The 24380-nt window shown below is 31.4% G+C and overlaps 2 protein-coding genes across 2 annotated transcripts; one reads left to right on the top strand and one right to left on the bottom strand.

Annotated features, from left to right (window-relative positions):
• Positions 1–13372: 13372 nt before the first annotated feature.
• LOC108454015 (pumilio homolog 24) lies at positions 13373–20019 on the top strand. The gene is made up of 17 exons (XM_017752298.2): positions 13373–13806; positions 13915–13968; positions 14770–14831; positions 14915–14996; positions 15091–15214; positions 15315–15398; positions 15978–16092; positions 16288–16438; positions 16556–16669; positions 16815–16886; positions 17681–17731; positions 17828–17878; positions 18234–18341; positions 18428–18682; positions 18814–18888; positions 19113–19360; positions 19471–20019. The coding sequence occupies exons 1-17, from the start codon at positions 13537–13539 to the stop codon at positions 19604–19606; spliced, it is 2052 nt and encodes a 683-aa protein (XP_017607787.1). The 5' UTR covers positions 13373–13536; the 3' UTR covers positions 19607–20019.
• Positions 20020–20428: 409 nt separating this feature from the next.
• LOC108456028 (uncharacterized) lies at positions 20429–23541 on the bottom strand. Its single transcript, XM_017754621.2, has 4 exons — positions 23122–23541; positions 22956–23007; positions 22817–22884; positions 20429–21033 (listed from the first exon to the last, which is right to left on the bottom strand). The coding sequence occupies exons 1-4, from the start codon at positions 23281–23283 to the stop codon at positions 20494–20496; spliced, it is 822 nt and encodes a 273-aa protein (XP_017610110.1). The 5' UTR covers positions 23284–23541; the 3' UTR covers positions 20429–20493.
• Between the last annotated feature and the right edge of the window lie 839 nt (positions 23542–24380).

Raw genomic sequence — 24380 nt, 5'->3', positions numbered from 1 at the left:
ATAATTTTTGCACCAAATCCAGAAAATTCAAATACGAAGCTAGATCGAGGAAAGGAAAAAGTTCGAGATTAGTAGATTTTTGTATACGAATAAGTATCGAGGTAAGTTCGTGTAACTTGAATTATATTCTTAAATGCTTGAAATGTATGTTATATGTGAATATGATTTGAATGTTCATTGTATGAAAATTGATGAAACATTGATATACTTGATAAAAATGGGAAGAAATCCCGATTGAATGGAAGGCAAATTCGATGGATCTCTGAAAAGGATTTGACGGTAAAAAGGATTTAGCCCGGACGGGTGATCCTATCTTGATATAGCCCTCCCAAAGAATATGTGTAAAATGGATTTAGCCCGGACGGGTAATCCGAATTAAGGTCTGAATTTAGCCTGGACTGGTAATTCAGATCTAAGCTCATTAGAGTAATTGTCGTTACAGGGGATTTAGCCTGGACTGGTAATCCTGCTGTAAGGATGAGGTTCGCGGGAGTGTGCTCTCTAAAATAGAAATGTGCACACATAAATATGAATTGACAGACCCGGTAATGTACACTAAAAGTATACCTCTGAAAATCCATCAAAATTCTGAGAAATTCAACGGGATAAATATGGAAAAATAACAAGGGAATGGAAATCATAGTATTGATGAACTTATCAATCATGGTATATATTATTGATACATGGAAATTATTTGACTAACTTGAATGTTGAGTTTGTGCATGTTACGGTAATAATGCATTGAATAGATATATGAATGTTTATTGCATTGTATTGAAAATATTAGGTAAGTATAATTCTTGTTATATGAGCTTACTAAGTACAAAGTGCTTACCCAGTTTCCTTTTTCCCTATTTTGTAGTGTTAAAAACTCAGAGGTCGGATTCGGTCGGAGACACATCACACTATCAGCTTCAAGATTTCGGTATATAAAGAAACTTTATTTTGCAAATCAATGGCATGTATAAGCTAATAAAGTAAATGTTAATGTGAAATGAATGTAAGGTCAACCATTGGTATGGCTAACAAATCTTGGTTTTGGTATGTGGTGAGATTATCTTATAAATATGCATGAATCTATCTTGAAAATATGTTGAATTGGATTGGTTGATGTGGATTGGTCTCGGTTTAAAATTGCAGGGAAGGTTAGATATTTATAAAGGGGTTATATTGAGTTAAAAAAAATTAATTCGCAAACTTCAGTAATGCCTCGTACCCTATTTCAGCAACGAATACGGGTAGGAGGTGTTACAGGTTCTTTATCAAATTAAACATGTAATCGGTAAAATTTCTTTACGAAATTTTTATATGACATTATTATCATATTGTAGATCATAAAATACTATTAAAATAAATTTTTTTTCTTAAATTAGATTTGTGATCCCGAAACCACTGTTCCTATTTTACCGACTGTTACAATTAGAAACGATGAGCTAAAAGATTTTGTAACCTAGAAGGCTTCACCGTTAAATCAGAGCTCGCGAGGTGCTGATAAAGGTAGATAGAATATCAAAGGCATAATGCATGTCATAATTGATACAAATAAAGAGTGGACGACTTCCAACACGAAAAGAAAGGCTCATCTCCATAGCGTGATGTTAGTTAGTTCTCCAAAGAGGTTGCGTCAATAAGAAAAATGAAGGGTGGATTTTAATGAGGAAAATGAGGATTCAATGTATGATGAGGAAGGAAATGACCCTATAGCCATGACAACAAGTATTGGTAGATTTGAGGTTAAAAGGATTTTGGTTGATAGTGGATGTGCTGTAGAGGTTTTAACATGGGACGTGTATCAGAATATGGGATTGAAAGAGAATACTTTGAAGAATGCAAACCCTTTGTATGGCTTCGTTAACCATCCAGTCGAGGTGAAAAGATGTATTACTTTTTATGTTACCTTTAAGGATGGCAAGCACACTGCTACAGAATATATTCAATTATTTGTGGTTGACCATCTTATAGCTTATAACGTCATTTTTTAGTGTTATACTGTGATAATGGCCAAAATAATTATTGTTACTTTTTATATGAAGATCAAATTCTCTACCAATATGGGGATAGGATTCATGAAATCTAACTAACGATTAGTCAGATAGTGTCATATGTTGTCAGTTAAATGGACTTCTAAGTAGGAAATAGAAGATCAAAGCTCGTAGTAGGTAGAGGTGGCTAGTCAAGTTTTAGATTTGGATAGCTTGGATGTTAGAAGCGAGGAAATAGTTTACAAGACAGAGGCAACAGAGGTCACCGAAACTCTGCAATTATTTTATGATGACACAGAAAAGTTAGTAAGGATTTTATCGACATTGGTTAAAGAGGAAAATAAGGGCCTAGTGCAGTGTTTGAGGGAGAACTCAGATCTTTTTGCATGGTCAGCAGCAGACATGGCTGGTGTGGATCCATAGGTGATTGTGTATCAGTTGAATATGTCTTCCGAGGTCAAATATATTAAGTAAGAATAGAGGAGGTTTGCTACGTAAATGGTGGAGGCCATTACTGGCTAACTATACAGAAATATGCTTATAACATGGTTCGCTCTTGTGATTCCTACCAGAAACATGATCTAGTGTAACGATCACTAGCTGAGCCCTACAAATGATGTATGGTCCTTAGTCATTTGCAGCATGGGAAATAGATATCTTGAGTCCATTCCCAATGGCCACATCTAAGAAAAAGTTAATAGTTGTTGTTGTGGATTATTTTACTAAGTAGATAGAATATGAGGCTCTAGCTATTATAACAGATAGGAAAATGGAATATTTTGTCTAAAAGTCCATTATTTGTAAGGTCAGCATTCCACGTTTGATCATAATAGACAATGGAAATAAATTCCAAGGAAAATTTAAGAGCCTTTGTATAGACCTATAGATATCACTCACTCAAAGCTCTATGAAAACGCTCCAAACAAACAGTCAAGTGAAGACAATGAATAAGAAAATCCCAACAACTTTAACGAAAAAGGTTGATAATGTCAAGGGTACTTAGTTGGAAGAATTTCTAGGAATTATGTGGGCCCTAGGAATATCTACTCATATAGAAATCGAGGAAACAACATTCTCATTGGTATATGAGGCAGAAGTAGTAATTATTTCTGAGATAGGTTTACGATCCTACAGGATATCTCATTTTGATGAAAGTGTCAACTAGGAAGCCATCAGACTCAATCTAGATCTTATTGATGAAACCAGATAGATAACAGAAGTAAGGAATGTTGTACGAGCTCAACAAGTTGCTCGATACTACAACACTAGAGTAAAAAAAGTAATTTCAAGTAGGCGGTCTAGTCTTGAGGAATATTGAAGCCAATTTACCAACATCGCAGCAAGGAAAGATGGATCCCAATTGGGAAGGGAGGAATATTGAAGCCAATTTACCAACATCGCAGCAAGGAAAGATGGATTCCAATTAGGAAGGGCCCTACAAGATCGTTGAGAAAATAGGCTATGAAGCTTATAGAATAGAACAAATGGGCAGTCCTAATCTACCTCATCATAGAATACCCGTTATCTAAAAAAAATTATGTATGAATGTTCCATCCTCTTTTTCAATAAATATACAATTGTTGCAAATGTTGTTTAGTTTTCCCAAACAGAAAATGAGGAAATATGTGAAGCAACTCATTAATTTACGATCATGACTGATAATATTAAGGCTCGTTAATTTACAATCATAACCTAATTTCATTGATTTACGATCATGAACATTTTTTTCTGAGTTAGATAATTTACGATTATAACTTTAAATAGCTCGTTGATTTACAATTATGGTTGATATTATTAAGGCTCACTAATTTATGATCATAAACAATTTCTTCTGAGTTAGTTGATTTACGATCGCAACTCCAAACAACTCGCTGATTTATGATCACAGCTGATATTTTTAAGGCTTATTGATTTACGATCACCACCTAAGTTCATTGATTGACAATCATGAACAATTTCTTTTTAGTTAGCTGATTTACAATTGCAACTCCAAACAACTCATTGATTTACAATCACGGTTGATATTATTAAGGCTCATTGATTTACGATCACAACCTGAGTTCATTGATTTATAATCATGAACAATTTATTCTGAGTTAGCTGATTTACGATCTCAACTCCAAATAGCTCGCTGATTTACGATCATAACCTAAGTTCATTGATTTACGATCATGAACAATTTTTTCTAAGTTAGTTGATTTACAATCGCAACTCCAAACAGCTCATTGATTAGTTGATTTACAATCGCAACTCCAAATAGCTGGTTGATTTACGATTACAGGTCCAAATAACTCACTAATTTATGATAACAACTGATATTATTAAGGCTCGCTGATTTACAATCACAACCTAAGTTTATTAATTTACGATCACAAATAATTTCTTCTAAGTTAGCTAACTTACGATTGCAACTCCCAACATTTCACTGATTTACGACTGCGACTGATATTATTAAAGTTCACTGATTTAGGATCACATCCTAAGTTCATTGATTTACGATCATGAACAATTTATTATCAGATTCAAACCATTCATCACAGTTAAGTTGAACAATGTGATGGTTCCCAATCATTGTTAGGTTTATACTACTTAATTCATTTAAATTGATAAACTAATTAGGCAATTTATTCAGGCGAAGTCATAATCCAACTACCAAAACGTTTAAATATTAAGCAAAAGATAGTTCTTTCATTTTAAAATACAATGCAACAAGTACAATGAATACAAAGAAATTAAAAATTTACACTAGTGTCATTGGGATTGGTGATGTCATCTTCTCATTTCACTTCTTCATTATCATTTCCTTTACCTTCAATAATAGGACCAAAACTAGTCTCAGCAGGAGTATCAACAAGATAAAGTCTACTAAAATTCTTTCATTCTTCAACAAACTCCTCCTAAACAGCTCTAGAAAGGAAGCGAATATCAAAATCTAGATGGGCATCAGTGATATTACTTAAAGAATCAAAATTTAACCTACAAGCATCAAAGGGACCGCTAATCATTTGGGTATTTAGCAAAAGATTTGATTTCAAGTCTGGTAGATAATCCTAAAAATTCTGTATTGTATCTGCCTTATATTTTGCCAAGGCTTCTTCATGATTCTTTTCCAGATTATCTGTAGCAAGTTTATATTGCTCACTCATAGTTTTTATGGTCTCTTCTAAAACAATCTTCTCAACTCGCATGCCTCTAATCTCTTCATGTAATATCTCATTGGCTTTTATAGAAAAAGTGAAATGATCCTCTAACCTTTTATTTTGATCCACTGATTTCCTATTTTCTTCCTCCAATTGTTTACCTCCAAGGCCTTCATGGTGGACTGGTATGCATTTGTAGATTTCATCTTTTTTACCTCCTTTCGTCAATACTTTCAGTGAGCCCCATGCTAATCATCTCAGCTTTAACCAATGCCACTTGAAGAGATAATATAAATTCTTTCAATGATGGATTCTTTTCACAGCTAAATGATGCAGAAGGGCACACGTATTCCTTTGCCTCTTGAGGCATTGATTCTTTCCATTTTCTACCTACCTCAGTGGAATAGTAGGGAACTTTTAGCATACTTAAGTGGTCACGCCAGGCAAATAATATTTGTGCTTTGCCATCAGTGGGTACAAACTTTAGCAATCCCTTAAGTGGACCATGTTCAACAATCATACCAAAGGCATCTTCAACCAATAGTTTCAAAGAGAGTGGGGACACTAGTGGAAAAGGAATCGCATGAAGGGCTACAATGGTAGTTGCCATAACACCAGATGATGTGGCGCGATCCTTACCATTCTTTCAGTGAAGTTCCCTCAAAGGACCACATTTGTCTTCACTGCTTAATACAATGTTGGCAGCTCCGGCAATAGTATTCTATTTCTTTTAACTACTTGTACTTCCTTCCCCAGCAAAGGCACTAGAAAGAACTCCTCAGACATTTTGCATAAATGACCGTACGTCCATATATTCGTCGATCTCTCTAGACAAAATTGTTGATTCCCCTGAAGTTTTTAAAGCGACGTGAACTATGTCTGTATCACCAGTAAGTCTATTATCAACACCAACAATAATCATAAAGGTGTTTGCTTTACCTTCTAGATCCCTTGCAAATTTGGAAGACCACGAACGAAGCTGTAATTTACAAAATGTATAAAAATAATTCTTAGGCTTCTATTTTTTCCTTAAAAGAATAAGTTTCAACTCATCAGTATCTCCATGAAGCCACGCAAACTATGCAGGTAAAACTGACACAGTGTCAGCACCATTCTTGTCGTCAATTAGTCACCACCCATTAGCGCTCTGATCTATGAGGTAGTGGTGAAACAGATTTATGGTAGTTAGCATATCCTTAAGCTTTAATACGAGACTTGAATTGGTAAAGATTCTGAAAAATAGAAATTAGTGGCTCCTCTTCTAAGTGACCTCACTCAATGAAATTGGTGACCCAAACCCACCATAAGAAATCATATATCTGCCTTGGAGTTATCCCATACTCATCAAGAAGATGGCAGAAAAAAAGGTGTAGAGGAAGGTGAAAACCTACTTTTATCACGTGCAACAAAAGAAATAAACCCTCTTCGGTATTGCTTAATCGCCTCGAACAGCCAAATGATGACTCATCTCTTCGTATTTTGCCTTACAAGTATAAACTTTCGCCTCCATAGGAACATCAGCTTCACAATATTGTGAATGCTCACTTTCTAAACCATTGCGGTTACTCTGACCACTATGACTACCTCCTCTTATCCTCATTATCATACCTAACTAAACCTAGAATGATTAGAAGAAGTATTTGAAAATTTTAAGAAGTTTGCCTCTAAATTACAACTATTCTTCTCAATGGCGTCTCTTCCTCAAAACTTTCAAATCCAAACGGTTCAAAATTTAAGGTTAAAACCAGGCCCTTTTAAAGAAATTTAAAGTATTCAAAGACTAATGATTCACATATCTAGAAGCAAAGGCTCAATCAGCTTTGTACAATTGTACATCCCTTTAACATGTGACAAAAGGTACACAACAATTTTTTTCCTGATGATTTGCCATTACTGACTCACTACCCGATTACTTGACTGGGGTTGACCCGTAGCCTACATAGTTAGCACTTTTACATGGGCTAACACGTGGTGAGTTCGCATCCTTACATGAGCTCGCACATGGTGGACTCGCATCACCATGCAAATGAACCCCCACCTAAAGAACACCTGTTAATCTTAAGATAAGGTACGTGTTAGCATGCATGAGGGCCTACTTAAAATGTCACATCTAAGAACCGTATCATATAAATGAAAAATTAGTCTCGTTGAAAGGGACACAAAAATACTTAACATATATAAATCTAATCTCTCAATTTTTATCAATTGCTTTTGTTATTAGGCACATTTTACTTGGTTTTCTTTTTGGGTCGTTGATAATCTATATTAATATAGTATTGTAAATTGCTACCATTGTGATTCTTGTAAGTAAGTAAACTGTTTATTATGTTAAATTTTATCCAATATTTCTTGCCATTAGAGTTTCATAAAACATGAAAATTAAGTGGATAGGTGATGTTATATTCTTTATTAATATTTTGTTTTGTATATGAGATTTTATATATTATTGGCATTTCTATACTAATTATTTTAAAATAAAACTCATTCATTTTATCCGAGCAAAATTTAAATATGTTTTGTATTTATTGCATTGAGGTTTAATTAGTTGATAATCTATATTAACGTAGTGTTATGAAGCGTTACAATTATGACATACACACAAATTGATTGGAAAAATGTTGCAATGACATTCCATTATATTCCTTATTAATCTTTATTTTAAATATAAAATTCTACGTATTATGAGTTTTAACTTATTGATTTTAAGAAAATAAATTCAATTATCTCTAAACATTATTTAAAAATTCAATTTGTATTCATTGTTTTAGATTAAAAATACAACTTAGGTTTAATTATTATTTCTTTAATATATGTTGTATATATACATTAATACATCTATAGGATACTATTCATTTTGCTTGAATGATTTTTTGCAAATAAATTTTAGATTATTGTGACTTATAAAATATAATGTCAATATTCTCACCAAAAATATTTATTGTTAAGTAATGAAATATAAGAAAATTATTATAACTACCTTTAAGATTAATTCAAAATAATTTTGTTTTCAATATATTTCATATATAAATGTGATTAAATGTGCCTTAGTTTAAATATTTCAAAGGTTTTAATTATTTATTTTTAAAACGAGAATAAAGTAAAATTATTTAGAGAATTGATTGTATGAAACTGTGATTCCACATCACCCTTGTCTATTTTTAATAAGAGAATGATAAATTAGATTTTTACTCCTGATTCTTAGCATTTTTAGTTAGATTTGAATTTTATCAGGAGGAAAAAGCTGAAAATCAGGAGGAAAAATCTGATTTGTAGTCATTCTCTTATTGGAAAGGGATAAGGAGGACATGGAATCACAATTTCATACAATCATTTCTCTATTATTTAACTCATATATGAAACTGCTTAAAAAGTTAGGTGGAAGGCTTTTTTTTATACAATGTTAGATATGAGGAATGAGAATGACACAATTTGAATTTGTGTCAAACGAGTGCCTACCAAGTGATTTAAACACCGCTCCATATAAATTAAGACTATTAGATAGAAGTTAAAGCATTGATTTTGTATCACTTATATAAATTTAATCGTACTTAAAATAATTAAATAAATTTTGACACATGTAATAATATTAAAATAAAAATAAAAATTATAAAATTACTTCGCAAAGTAAGTCAATATTCTTAATATATTATAAAACCAGCTCCTAAGGGAGCCACAAAGTAGTAAATAATGGTAAAAGTGACTTTTTATTTTATTTTTAAGGTTAAATTACTTTTTTAGTTTGATTTTGACAATTATTCTCACATTGGATCCTTTTTATTGTGAAAAAAAACTAATTTAAGTCCATCCAAGACTTTGAATAAATAATTTATTAAATTTAAGAATTCAATATTGGGTTCTGAAGGTCAAGGTTGAAGTGATTACTATATAGTGACAGTAATACACAATTTTCGAATAAAGTTTAATAATATTAGGAGAAATGGTTAAGAAATGTCCCAAATTAGCTTTTGCAAGTTAATAGCTTGGCTTGAAAGTTTATTTGAAAACTTGGTTTGGCTTAAAGAGCACTTTTAAAACACAATGATAAACACACCTTAAGTGAATAAATGAATGAGAAATTGTGCGATGATGTTAATATAAAGGAAGTCAAAGAGGTCGTTTTTTAAGCTAGGTGCTTACAAGACAATAATACATGATGGTTTTAATAGGTTTTTCTACAAAAAAAAATATATATATATATATTGGAATATTGTCAAGAAGATGTGTTTAAAGATGTTAAGAGTTCTTTTCATGGTGGAAGAATGTTGAAGGGGTTGAACTACATTAATATAATATTTACTCCAAAATTTAGTGTTAAAAATGGTTACTCGATATAGACCAATTAGCTTTTACAATTTAAAATGTAAGGTGGAATCTAAAGTTTTCATGAATAGGCTTAAATCGATATTGAGATCTAACATACAATCAAATTGCTTAGGAAAAGAAAATAAATGGTTCTTAAGATAAAAATGTTGTGATTGCATGGGAAGTGTTTCATTATCTTATATTAAGAAATAAAAAAAAATAAAAAAGTGAAAAAGGAAAGAGATGGTTCTTAAGGTAAATATGTAAGATGTATGATAGGATAGAATGGTATTTTCTTAAAGAAGTTGTGCTCAAACTAGATGTTAACTCAAAATGGTTCAATTAAGTCAAGAGATGTGTTAGAATAGTGTCATAATCTTTTATTATAAATGACATATCAACATGCAAATTTTGTCCTTCGAGAGGTCTTAGATAATGGTACCCCTTTCACATTATCCTTTTTTTGTTCACTATGATGTTTTGTCTAAGAAAATACTTGTTGAAACACATGCACAACAATTGAGTAGTGTCAAATTGATTAAACACGTCCATTGGTTTTTCTTTTACTTTTTGCATATTTCATTGAAGTTGACAAAACAAACTGTAGAAAGTTGTTGGATTCTATTCATGAATTTGGGATTACTTCTCAAGTTTGTTTTTTAGTTCAAATGTATCTTTGGGTAAAAGAATATGTTTGGCTGAGAAATTAGGAATTCAATTGTTACTAATTTTGGAACTTATTTGGGTTTCTCTTCTTTATGGATGAAGTAGGTGTGAAATAATTGGGATTGTTAGTAACAACATTCAAAATAAATTGGTGAGTTGGAAACAACAATTATTGCCTTTATGAGGAAATGAAATTCTCATAAAGGCAATAGCTAGTACCATTCCTATGTACTATATAGCTTGTTATAAGCTCCCAAGGAAATTATGTTAAGATATTAACAAGGTTTTGGTGGGGACCAATGGATGAAGAAATGAGGATTTAACTATTACAACGGGTGAAGGTGAGTTAGGTTTTTAAAGAATTTTAGACATTTGATCAAACTCTCTTAGGTAAGAAAAATTGGAGAATAATGTAAGAACCAAAGGTATTGTGGGCAAGGGATGTTAAAGGAGTTTATTTCCCAATTGTTTTTTTTTTTTATGGAGGAAGGCATAATATGAGTGGAGTAGCATACTGGAAGAAAAAGATACAATTAAAGAAAAGGTTTCATGGCAAATTAAGAATGACCCTAAAGTGTTTGTATGGAACAATTACTGGTTCCTGCTTTTGCTACTTCAACAAAATGTCTAAACGGATTTAATAGAGAGCATGGAATTTGGGATAAAGAGATAATAGGTGTTTGGATTTACAAGGAAATGGAAAAGTTGGTAATGAAAATCCCTATTTGCCAATCTAATGGAAATGATCATAAAATTTCGCCTCATGATACTCATGGAATTTATACTATTAAGAATAGTACAAGTTGTCGAAGAAGAATACACAAGTGATAAAATTAGGTTCTTATTGTTTTATTAATATGGAAATTGATTTGGATTTAAAGGTTTCTAATAAGATATGGAGATTATGTACAGATTTAGTTATTGTGGCCGACAACTTGTATAATAGAAGAGTTGTTTAGAGTTTTACGTGTAAAATGTGTAACAAGAAAACTGACAATAGAGATATTAAAATTAAAACACGACTAAAAAATTTAAAAAATAAATCAAATGTCTTTTTTCACAAATAATTGGACTAAAAAATTTAAAACACAGTAATATATATAATTCTAAAATCTTGATGTTCTATGGGAATTAAAATTTTATAGAAATACCAAAAAGCAAATGAAAGGATGAAATGGTACACCAAATATTAAAACTTGCAAACTATAAAAATATTCAATTAAAATAGACATTTAAATAAAAACCTAATTGAGTTGATTCTAAAATTAAATTAATTAAAAAATATGAAAATATTATTTATTCTGATTGATAGTAGGTTTGAATTACTATTTTAACATTATAAAATGATAATGTGTTCATCAATGAGCTCCAATTAATTCATTCAAGGTTGTTTTCTATTTTGTATGAAAATATTATTTTATGAGATATATATATATTAAACATATTCTATTGGAATTTTAATATGATAGCATTGAAGTATGAATTTGGATGATTTGCCCAGAAAAGGAAAAACCCAAAGGTTCATAAATGAGTTTTTATTTATTTATTTATTTATTTTGGTGTACATCATAAATGAGTTTTGCTTACCTAATACAATTACAATTTCATTGTTTCTGTTTACCCTTTTGAAATTTTAATTCGAAAAAAAAACATAATGTGGAGGAAAACTTTCAATTAGGAGGAGATATTTTTGAAGTTAATGAAGTTTTAAATTTAATTAAAAAAATTTAATCTCAAATAAGACAAAACCTCGAAAGGTGAGATAATCAAAACTTTATGTCAGAAAAAAAAATGAGATTCCATTGCTTGAATCAGACCTCCATACCAAGGTTGGGAGCAATAAAAAGACATCAACACGTATCAAGGCCCTTTCAACCATCAAGATAAGTAGAATCTTGATGTGGTGATTCTTTACACAACTCCTTGCCCTTATGGCAGTTAATGGAAACACCTAATACCTAAAGCAACATATGCAATAAAATCCCAAACAAATTTGGGTTTGAACGAAACATTTGGTGCTTTCTTATGAGAATATTGTACTAGAATGTGATTATTAGAAATGCGGTTACCATAAATGTATTATTACAACGTTAGGTATGCATAGTAAAATATTAATTAAAATTTTGAGAAAGTTACATTGATACGTTCAGTTTTATTTACTTAACGCTCTATAAAAATTTAATATACATTTTGAATTTGCCCTAATAAAATAAAATATTAAGTTTATTGATTTTAATATTTTAGTAATACTTATAATACTTATTTATAAAAGTTAGTTTATTAACGAGAAGGATTAATATTTGTAATATAAGCAGTGGAGTTTTTAACTCCACAACCAGAGTTAATAGGATAAAATTATCCTTAATTAGCATTTTAAAAATATAAAAAGACATATATTATCCTCTTAATTCTACTAGAGTTAAAAACTCCATTTGTGTATCAAATATTTGCTATAATGTAGTTATCATATATATATATATATATATATAATATAATAAGTTACACATCTTCGTATTACTACAAGTGGTAATCTCTATTTTTTATTTAATTTAAATAAATAAATGAATTAATCATTTTAAGTATTCAATTATAAGCTAATTTAGGTTTATTATTCAATTATAAATATTATTTGATTATATTATATATAATATTTAAAAAAATTACATAAATATTTAATTAGATTATCATAAAATTTAGATAAATATTTAATATCTATATTAGTATCTATTTTAAATTGATTTTAACATAAATTTTTTATTGTTTTAATTATTAAACTAATTTTAATATATTTTGATTGATACATATCACTAAACTCATGTATTATCGGATAAAAACTAGTTTTTAAATAAAAATAAGTTATTATGTTTATCTTAAAATAAATATATGATTAAAATTAAAATATTTTATATGTATTTAAATTAGCATATAATTTAAAATTTAATAGAATATTATTTGAAATAAATTTAAAAATAAATAACTTTCATGACTTTGTGGTGAAAAAATTCAACAAAAATAAAGAAAATTTAAAAAGAAAAAGGAAATTAAACAAATAAAAATAAAATTTAGTAAATGTGGGAACCATTCTCAATTAAATTTAAAACCAACAAGCGTTTGATATAATAATAAGATATATTGTATTCTTTAAAGAAAAATATAGTTCAAACTTTAAAAACAATTTTATTTAAAGTGATAACTACGAGCCTCAAATATAAAATATAAAATGTCTATGAGAAATATAAAAATCAATTAAATTTAAAGGTAATAAATTTTCATGATACTGATTTCTTACGTCAAAAAAAAAAAATCCGTTTTAATTCAAGCAGGCCCAGTCTTTTTTGCTGTCCTCTAACCTAAACTCAAAACCCTCGGAAAAACAAAGGCTAAAACTAAAACCCCTTCTCTCTCATCCCCAAGGAGACACAGCTTAGAGCTAAAAAACAGTTTCAATGGCGGCCAAGAATCAACAAACGCAAAAACCCAATAAGAGAAAGCAATTTTCAAGCACCAAAACGGACAAAGATGGCTCGAAATCGAAGATGCCGAAGCTGCTTTCTTCCACCCCTTCATCAACAAACCCTTCAAACAAGCTCCTCAAGAAACCTTTCAACTCATCCAAACCAAAACGAGAACACCCAACTCATTCCAAGTTTAAGAAATCGGAATCTGGGAATGATAATAAAGAACTCACAAAGCGAGAGCGTCGAATCCAAGCCAAGGTTATTTGATGTATATATATATGTATATTTTTTAATTAGATATTTTAGAAGTAAAGCCAATTTGTTTTTGTGTTATTTAATGTTTTTTGTTTTATTGGTTTTTGGTAGGAATTGGCTGAAGCTAGAAAGAAGAAGAGGAAGCCACATTATACTCTTGAACAAGTCAGTTCTATGCCTTTAATTCTTTAATTTTAGGGTGTAACTAAGTCGAGCTCTGGATTATTATTTAGGGTGTAATCAAGCCGAGCTGAGTTTAAGCTGTAAGAAGCTTGAGTTGAAATAAGAGATGAGAGTTCAGTTTCATTTGTAAAGCATGAACACGAATTGAGAAAAAAACATTGAGTTTCTCAATCTTGCTTGTTTACTTGGTTAAAGTCAAGCTCAGCTCTCATGCTCGATTTCAAACTTGATTATTTGTATTTAAACTCAAGTTCAAATTTGAATTGAAGATTTTCTATGCTAATTAACTATGTTGCTCGGTCTCTTCAGTTTTCATGAAGTACCTGTATCCTACACACAGATATGGGGATATGGCCTTCAAGGATCCTTTAAATCCGTGGAAAAACTTAAATAAGCTACCCATATCTTCGTAGGTATTCAACACTCACATCCAAATCCAAGTAACATAGCTAATTAAAAGGAGGGAAATCTTATTAGTTGCACTATCAAGTATTAGAATACTCAAACTTGACAGGTTAAACTTCTTTCAGCTTGGGCTCACTCAACTCACCAACGACTGAACTGAATTAGATTTTTTTTTTGTCCGAACCCTAATTGCTTAGGAACACAAGTCCCTGTTTACAACCATGGTGGAATTAAGAATTAAAGGGAAAAAATTTGAGGAGATTTGAGTTGATGTGTTTATCAGTTGATTAGAACTTATATTTTGGCTGACCATGTGAATATTTGGCAATTATCGAATTATGGTCTAATGCAAGTTTTGATGATTTTACATTGTGATAGGAGCTTGCATCTTTATGGGAAAAGATGAGACGTCGGAATATTGCTAAAGAAGACAGATCAAAGTATGTTTGTAAGAACAAATATAATGCATTGTTAGTCAATATTATTATTTTTTGTACTAAAATGTTACTTGAATTGTTCTAAGGCTTATAACTGAAGCTCTGCAAAAGATGAAGGGAAAGATTCCAGAAATTGCTGGCTCTCATGTTTCATCTCGTGTTCTGCAGGTGGGTTTTCTTAGCCTTTTTCTTTAATTTTCAAATGAATTCCACTGCAATAGTCTATGATTATCTAACCCCTTTTTTTCTGGTTTGGCCTTAGACCTGTGTTAAGTACTGCTCACAAATAGAAAGAGATGCTGTATTCTCCGAGCTTCAGCCACACCTTCTGACCCTTTCTTGCAATGCCTATGCAGTGCATCTTGTGAAGAAAATGTTTGATGCAGGTATAGTTATGCTGCTTCACAGACCCTTTTTATGGTTCTCTTCTAGGTATTGTTAATCCTATTGTTATCACTGTCTTATGTTATAATTAAATGCATGCAGCATCTAAAAAACAGCTGGCTGGGGTTATCTCATCTCTCCGCGGGCATGTTGCTTCACTTCTTCGACACATGGTTGGATCTGTTGGTACGTTAAGACTTAGTTTGCTGACCTAATTTGTCAAATTTAATGGTGCATTTGCTTTAAACATGTGCCTTAAGCTATGTTGCTCTGATTATCCATCTTTTTTTTGAAGTTCCCATGTTTGACATCCATGATTGACACAAATGCCTACATGGGTATAGGGATATGACTCCATGGATCCTCCAAATACATAGAAACACTTAGAAAATATTGTGCATACCTGTGCTGGGAACATACTTGTGTTCCGACTCACATCCGAATCCGAGTAGCATAGTTCCAGACCGTCTGGTGCATATATCAACATTGTAATGGGGCTATGACTCTGTAATAATCCTCCAAATACATATAAAAACTTAGGACAAAATTGAACATGCCCATGTTGGACATGCCTATATCCATCATTCACACCCAAGACCAAGTAACGTAGGTCTTAAGTCTACTCATTTTCATTTGCACATAATGTGTGTTAAAGTTAAGGATATAACTGCACCTAATTTTCATTAGGTTCACTACACGTTCTTGAGAGGTAAATCTGTTCTCAAGCCTTGCTAACATCTGGTGTTCATGCTTCTCCCTATGCAGTTATTGAGCATGCATATCAACTGGGAAATGCCACTCAAAAACAAGAGCTTCTGATGGAATTATATTCTACCGAGCTTCATCTGTTCAAAGACCTCGCATCCATCAAAGAAAGCAGGTAGAGTATATATAATTTGTATTTTTTGGCCATGGTTGTCATACTTTCAGAAGTTATCACTGAGGTTGATGGGCTGTCATTAAATTTTGCAATGTTATTCCTTCCATGACTTTGTTGGATATATGTAATTCCATAGCAATATCCTACAACTGCAACAAGTTGGGAACAAAGGTTGACACAATTTCCATATTTCAGGTTAATAGATATAATATCGAAGCTGGACCTGCAAAAATCATCTGTTTTGCGACACATGAGTTCGGTAATCCAACCAATCCTTGAAAAAGGAATAGTAGACCACTCAATGATACACAGGGTATTAATAGAGTATTTGGACATAGCTGATAAGGTATTTGAGATCTTAACATGCATCTTCAAAACATTCTCTAATAAGTTCTCTGCCAGTACCCAGTAGAACTGGTTTTTACATGTGATTTTTCTCTTTCTAAATTAAGTTTGTCAATAGTCCTCTGCTGCAGATATAATTCAACAGCTGTCTGGTCCACTCCTTGTTCGTATGATCCATACCCGAGATGGATCTAAGATTGGGATGCTTTGCGTTAAGCATGGGAGTGCGAAGGTTTGTTGCAGTCGATCGGATGAGTTCCATAAAACCTAATACATGAAGATACCCTTTTCTAGTAAAACACAAAATGATGTTACCCTATGGAATTCCTAGTTTTTGTTAACTCATGAATTATCATTCTTTTTGTGTTTTATTCTAGGAAAGAAAAAAAATCATCAAAGGGATGAAAGGCCATATAAGCAAGATAGCGCGTGATCAATGTGGATGCATGGTAAGGGTTGTTTATGGAATTCTATATGCTCAAACTTCGTCTGTTAGAAATGCCATATGTGTAGTCTTTGTAGACAGCTTATTTTGAACTTTCTTAGCGTGCAAAGAGGTCTCCCGAAATCTGACCTCCCATCATAATTGAAAGCTGAACAGACTTAAGGAAAAACAGAAATAACCAAACCAACTTAAGTTGGTCAGTTTGGGCAGTTAACTGAATTAACCTAATATAAATGAGCCGATGTACACTTTTCTGATTCATATTTGTTTAAGATTATTATATATTTTATTGTATATTTCCGTAAAAAATATCATAATCATCGGAGAAATGTAATCAACTTTGTTGTTATAATATTTTCCACAGATCTATAATATTTTAAATATATTTTATAATATTTAAAATATATAAATATAATCTATTTATATTAATTTGGTTAATTCGATCGGTTCAGTTATCACTTATATAAACCCACAACTGACTGAATTCACATATTTAACCCAACCCCTTTAACCTAAAACTGAATTAACCTAACCAAAATCAAATTGAATCAGTTAATTTGGTTAACTTGGTTTTAACCGAGTTTTGAACATTCCTATGTAAAGAACTAAAGTTATCACCATGCTCACTAACAAAATGCAAGTTATACTGTTCCTAGGTTTAACAGTATGGTTCTATGTCTGAAATGTAATTTGCTCTCAGTAAATTCCGCTATGGAACTAGTAGTATTTTGAGTAATGTGTCATGAGGCCTTGCATTAAGATTTAAGGCACTTAAGTGTCCGGTTTCTGTTTTATCAGGTACTCGTTGGTATTGTTTCTATGGTTGATGACACAAAGCTTATAACAAAGGTTAGTCTGCTATGAAGCCTGTAGTTACTACCTTTCTTTATACTATTATGTAATGTTGCTTTTTGTTAATGCTTGATTTTAAGTTTCTGATTACAGATTATCATCCGTGAGCTTCAAACAACATTGAAAGAGCTTGCTTTGGACAAGGTCTATACTTATTCTAAACCTGTTATCTTAACAACAGATTTTTAAGAAGATAACTTGTGAAATAATAATGGGCTAATGACCTTTTAAGCAAATAAAAGAATTAGAGAAATATATATCTACCCTCATTATTCTCTGAATTATTTACCTGGAGTATCCTTAAAATCCGAACCGATAAACTGAGGAGTTGGTCTGCCCAGCTTGGGTCTTCTAAAAGTTCATATTTTTTTACACTTATTTTAGGATCTCCATAGAATGGATTGCATCCCTAAACTTGCGCCATTATTGGAGCTGACATTAGTTCAGCTTTTAGTATTGCATTGTTTACAGTTTTCTGTTTGCGTTTTGTGAATTTCAGAGTGCAAGGCGCTTGTTGCTGCAGTTGCTTCATCCAAACTGTTCACGCTATTTAAATGCTGATGGTTTGGCGTCTCTAAATTTAACTGTTCCATCACTCAGTTCTAAGGTAGTTTAACGGCTGTGGTCTTTTGTCTAACTATCAAGACTGCAAACAACCTGTGCTAGAATTTACTTCGTTGTTTTTTTTCTTAGAACGAGTCAGAAATCAAATCCAAGAAACTTTCAAGGGATGAAGAATCTAGTAAGGAGGCAGCTAAGAGTGATATTCCTGAAGAGAACCTTGATGAAGAATCTACAAAGGAGGTAGCTACGACAGATTCTGATATGGAAGCAACTGAGTCTGGTAAAGGTGATATTCCCGAAGAGAACCTTAACTCAGCTGAAGGTGGGAAGAAGGATCCTTCATTAAGGAGGAGGGAGTTACTAGTCAACAGTGGGCTTGCTGAGGTTTGTTTGCAGCTCTTGCCCATTAGGGTCATCTGCCCTTTTCTGTATTTTTTAAGATCTTTTTTTCGGTCCATTGGCCAGAGACATCAAAGTATTTATTTCTGGTTAACTTGTGATGCTCGGTTTTGCAGAACCTTATTGATGTTTGCATTGAGAATGCAGAAGAATTGCTTACATCAAATTTTGGCAAAGAAGTAATTTTCGAGGTACTCAACTTTGTTCTTCGTCTTTTTAATGGAGTTTGCATTCTTTTTTATAAAATCCAGAAGTAGGTAGCCTGGAACTTTGTCGATAACCAAGCAGTTTTATTTCTTACGAAGAGTACCTGTACCGATCATTTACACTTGACATTCAACGCTTTCTCCATTTGAACTGTTTTCGGTCCACAATCATGATTTAACCACCATGGCACATGTTGGAAATAACGTAGGTTGCGAAGGGGGGTTCTGATGGAATTCTCCACCCAACTTTGGATGAAAAGTTGAATAACTTGCATGAAGCTATAGCAGAACTTGCAGCAAAGCCTAAATCTGATGAATCCGAGGAAGAACATGTGCTTGAAAACTTCCATTCCAGTCGCACCATACGGAAACTAATCTTAGACTGCCCTGCATTTGCTTCCTCATTGTGGAAGAAATCTTTGGAAGGAAAGTGTCAATTATGGGCCCAGGGTCACAGGTTAGCTGCTTTGTTGCGTCCTTGAAAATGTTTCACATTTAAAGCATAAACATCCACTTGATCTCCGACATTACATATTTTGATATTGGCTCCCATTGTTGTATTTGCAGTTCAAAGGTAGTGTCTGCATTTTGGGAATCCTCAGACTCCGAGGTCCGTAAAGTGGCAAAAGAAGAGTTGCAGCCCTTGGTAGATGATGGTACTCTCAAAATCCCTGAAACCAAGCAATCAGCAAATGAAAATTAGGTCTGCCTGTAACGGAAAAGAGTAGAATATCTCGATCGTTGAATGGATGTTGTTGATTGGACTGCTGGAAATGCCGAGTGAATGACCAATCATGAAGGAGTTTATGAAATATATACAGAGCAAATTACTGTGAGTTTTCTTAACTAATAGGGTTAAGGAGTTTTCTTAACTAATAGGGTTAAGGAATTTTGGCTAAATTACAAAATGATTGTAGAATTTGGAATATTATTATAAATTATGAGTTTCTTAAAAAAATCTTTAATGCACGAGCTTTTATTACCTGATTTTTTTTTTTTGTGGTTTATTCTTCCATTGATCAAAATTGAAGATTTGTTTTTGAATACTGTTTTGCTATAAAAATGTAAAACGAATTTGAGATTTAGTCCAATTGATATATGTAATAACCCCTAAAATGTAGTATTGAATAGATTTAGGGTTGAATTTTTTTTTCATTTTTTCATCATGGATTCTCTCAACACTTGAACCTTTTGGGCATTGGGCACTGCGCATAAATGCCATTGCTTGAGAGTGTTATTTTACAGTGAAAAATATTAAATAATTTCGGTTTTTGGTTGAATTAGTTCATGTAATAACTTGAATATTAAATAAGGTTTCGGGTTTGAATTACGTTAAAACATGAAGCTAAATTCGAGATTTAACTAAGTTAATTCATGCAATAATGTCAACAAATCTAAAATCTGAATTCTAACACTTGCATCTCTTTTCTTTGTCCTAAGTTATAACTTCTTTTGTCTAAAACAGTACAATGTAGCAACCCGAAATTTGAAATTTTTTTTTTAAAAAAATCTTCAAGATGCAATAAATCTGAAATGGAAAGGTAGAATAATAATAATAATAATAATAATAATAATAAGAATAATAATGGATCAAGAATGAATACAAACTGATCTGCTCTTAATCATTCCCCGAAACATTCCTCCAGTTTGTGAAGAAGAATTTTGAAATACTGGTGAATGATATTTCCCTCCTTCCTCTACACTTCTCCTTTGCAATTCCCAAAATCTCTCAGATTTGTTCAAAATTTTATCCCTCAAATGTGGGTAACCTTGAATTCCATATTCTGATGGCTCAAAAACTGGGCTTTCCTTTTCAATCTTATGCTTAATCCTACTCTCACGACCACCAACACTGTTTGTTGATGGCTTAAATGTTGGTGATTCCTTCCTTGACATGTTATTTACTCTCAAACAGTTCTCTATAACCCTAATTTCTTCCTTGAATCTATCCCTAATTCCCTTCAAACTTTGTAGGAATTTACCCAAGTTTTTGGGATTTGATGAAGTTTGGGAATTGAGGAGAGTTTTGTCAGTTGAATATGGGATTCTATTGCATTCATTGCAGAAGTGTTTCCATCTCTCTATGTTAAAAGCTCTTCTTTTCATATTATCTGAAAGACATGCATATGCCTGCAAGTAATGTAACAAATCCTGGTTATGAACTTGAGGTTTAGCTCAGTTGATTTATATATAGTTACTCTTCAAAAGTGGCATCTAACATGCTAGGATTCGAATTTCGTAAGCTTGCAAGTAAAGAAACAGTTCATGAATGAATCCAAGATCTAGTTCAGGACTTAACTCGGTTAGTATCTAACAAACTAGGGTTTGCATTTTAGCAAAGGTATAGATGCCTGCAAGTAAAGAAGAAGTTCAGGTTACGAATCCAGGACTTAAGCTCGGTTTATATATAGTCACTCTTTAAAAGTACCATTTGACATGTTAGTGTTTGAATTTTAGCAAAACACATGCGTATTGCCTAGAAGTAAAGAAGCAACTTTATTATAAACAAGGGTCTTAGTTCAATTGGTACATATCGTCATTTAAATGCGGCAATTAACAAGTTAAAGAGTTCAAATTTCAATGAAAGAACATGCATAAGCTGGCAAGTAAAGAAATGATTTGATTATGAAACTGAAATTTAATCCAGTTGGTGACATTCAATAGTTTGTGGTTTAGATTTAAAAAAAAGAAACATTTCGAGTATGAATTCGATATTTAATTCAATTACTTCATATGATAAATCTTTCAAAACAAAATGGCATTCAACAAGTTAGGGCTTGAATATCAATCAAAGACATGCACATAAGCATAAAAGTAAAAGAACAATTTTGATTACAAACTCGGAACTTTAACTCAATAAATTTATTTTAGGTATTGAATTTTGACAAAAAGATAGCATATGCATGCAATTATAATAACATGCAGCAACCTTTACCTGTTTCTCGATGAGGAACTCCTTTATGTAAATAGGCATAAAAAGAAGACAAAAAATTGGTGACAATTACTGTAATGGGAAGAATGAAGTGGGTACCTAAAAGTGGTGGTTAGAGCAGAGATATTGTTCAACCAAAAGTTGTTATCAAATTTATTAGTATCTTTATGATTCTGTGTAGTGGGCCACTCTCACATCTATTTCATCCCCTAACATATTCCAAGGTCAAACAATTTCATCTATGTTTTTCGGATTTGAGACGAATATATTTAACTTTTAGTATGTCACCCATCTTTATAAATTTTTCAAATTTAAAATTTAATTTATATTTTATTTTAAAAATTTAAGTTGTTTATTTTTAGATTTCAAAATTAACACAATATAACTTAAAAAAATTATTGTGATGAATATGAGTTTAATATAATTTTAATATTGAAACTCAATATTAAAATTTGAAAAGTAGATTTTAATAGTATTAACAATTGGACCTCAATTTTAAAATTTGAAAAGTAAAATATTAGATTCATACAAATAAAAATACATAGACTAAATTTAAAATTTATTAAGAGAATAGGAACTTATAACAAATTTTAGTTATATATATATATATATATATATGAAGATCATATTTATATCATATTTATATTTGAACATGAATAAGATACAAGTACTGAATATGAATATTATTTAAAAAAAAAAGAATAATATGAGTGAGATAGCAAGTATTTAACATAAGTATGTTAGAAAAAAGACACATATTGTGAGTATGTAGTGGATACAAATATTTTAGGAAAAAAATAAAGAATGGAAACAAATAGTAATATTTGAAAATGAGTGAGATACATAAGTAATCAATACGAATAACTTAGAAGTATGAAAGGGCGGACCACAATAAATTTTGATGTTTCTAGCAAGCAATCCAATTTATCTCAATTATCCAATGCCACCAAAATAATAATTAATAAATAAAGTAAATCTAACCTCTGAAACAAGCTTGAAGGCAACCTCAGCTTTTGGATGTTTATTCTTATCAGGATGAAGTTGCAAAGCTGAAACACCAGAAAAAGAATTTCAAACCCTTTCAATAAAACAATGCATTTTCTTGCACTTTCTTGCTTACCAAGCTTATGATAACGCCTTTTGATAAGCTCAAACCCTGAATTCTCAGCCACCTGCAAGGGGGAAAAGATTCAGCCAAAAATGGCCTGGAAAATCCTGAAATTTTCCGGGAAAATATTCCGAGGAAGATTAAAAAGTCTGGAATGAACAAAGTAATGAGAACATACTCCCAAAAGACGATACCAGTCGATGAAATGAGACTTAACAGTGTTGTTGAAATGGTGCTTATGAGAACAAACGATTGGAATGGTGGACAATGAACAAATTTCAAGGACCAACTGAGATTTTTCACCTTCCGAAATCGTTGAACCCGAACCGATTTTTCCCATTCTTTTTGGATTTAAAAAAATGGGTTTCTTTCGAAGGATTAAATACAACAAAATGGGGAGCGAAATTGGGCTTCAAGAATTGAAGAATGAAGAGAAAATTGTGTAAATGTAAGGTGGAGGAGAAATAAAGAGAGAGAAAAAAGAATATTTAAAAGAAAAAAAAAACAAAGAGGAAAAATGTGGGAGAAAATTTTTATTTGAAAATGGAACAGTTGTCGGGAAGAATAACAAACCTTGGCTTTGCCATTTGGCTAATTAAAACCTTATATTGCCTAATTATACCATTTGGCTTTATTAATGTTATGAACAAACAAATAATTTAAGTGAAAAAATAATAATAAATAAAAATTGAATTTTAATTTTTGTTTTGTTTTTTTTATATTTTGAAAATTAAAATATTAAAATAATTATTAAATTGTATAAGTATTGCATTTATATTAAAAAGTTATTTAGTAAATTAGTAAAATAATTAGGTTGTTTGATAAAAGAAAATATTTGTTTTCAAAAATACGTTAAATATATTTTGGGGCTTGAACTTGGTAACTCTTTTCATATTAAGGTCTTAATTATTTTTACTCAAGTTAAGCCTTGAATTTGATAATTGTTTCCACATTGTTGCATGAACTTCTTTTTAACCAACTCAGTCCTTGAAAACCCTAAAGTTTAAGCTCTAATGTAGGAATAATTGTCAACTTCAGGACTTAACTTGATAATTCAAACTTTAATATGGGAAAAGTTGCCAACTTCAGACTGATTTAACTCTTAAAAAATATTTATCTATTAATTTTAATCAATTATGTTTGAATCGAAACGAATTAGTCAGTCAGACTGATTGAAACGGAAATTGGTTGACGTATCGGTTCGAAGAATGGATTTGAATTAGTATGGGCCAGTTGAATTGGCTAAAAAATCGATTGAACTGGTGGTTGAAACGTTCTTTTAATTTTTAATGATTTTTAATCGAACTGATCAACTAACGAATCAGTAGCCTAATTGGTTCGACCAAATGTCCGACCAATGGTCCAATTTTAAAATTTTATTAATATAATATTTTATATTATTTTGAATAAAAGTTAAAAAATGAAAATTTGAATTTT

The sequence above is a fragment of the Gossypium arboreum genome, chromosome 9 (assembly GCF_025698485.1).
Source record: "Gossypium arboreum isolate Shixiya-1 chromosome 9, ASM2569848v2, whole genome shotgun sequence".
NCBI classification, from domain to species: domain Eukaryota; kingdom Viridiplantae; phylum Streptophyta; class Magnoliopsida; order Malvales; family Malvaceae; genus Gossypium; species Gossypium arboreum.
Note: the sequence above shows the minus strand (reverse complement) of the source record. Positions and strands in the feature narration are given on the sequence as shown.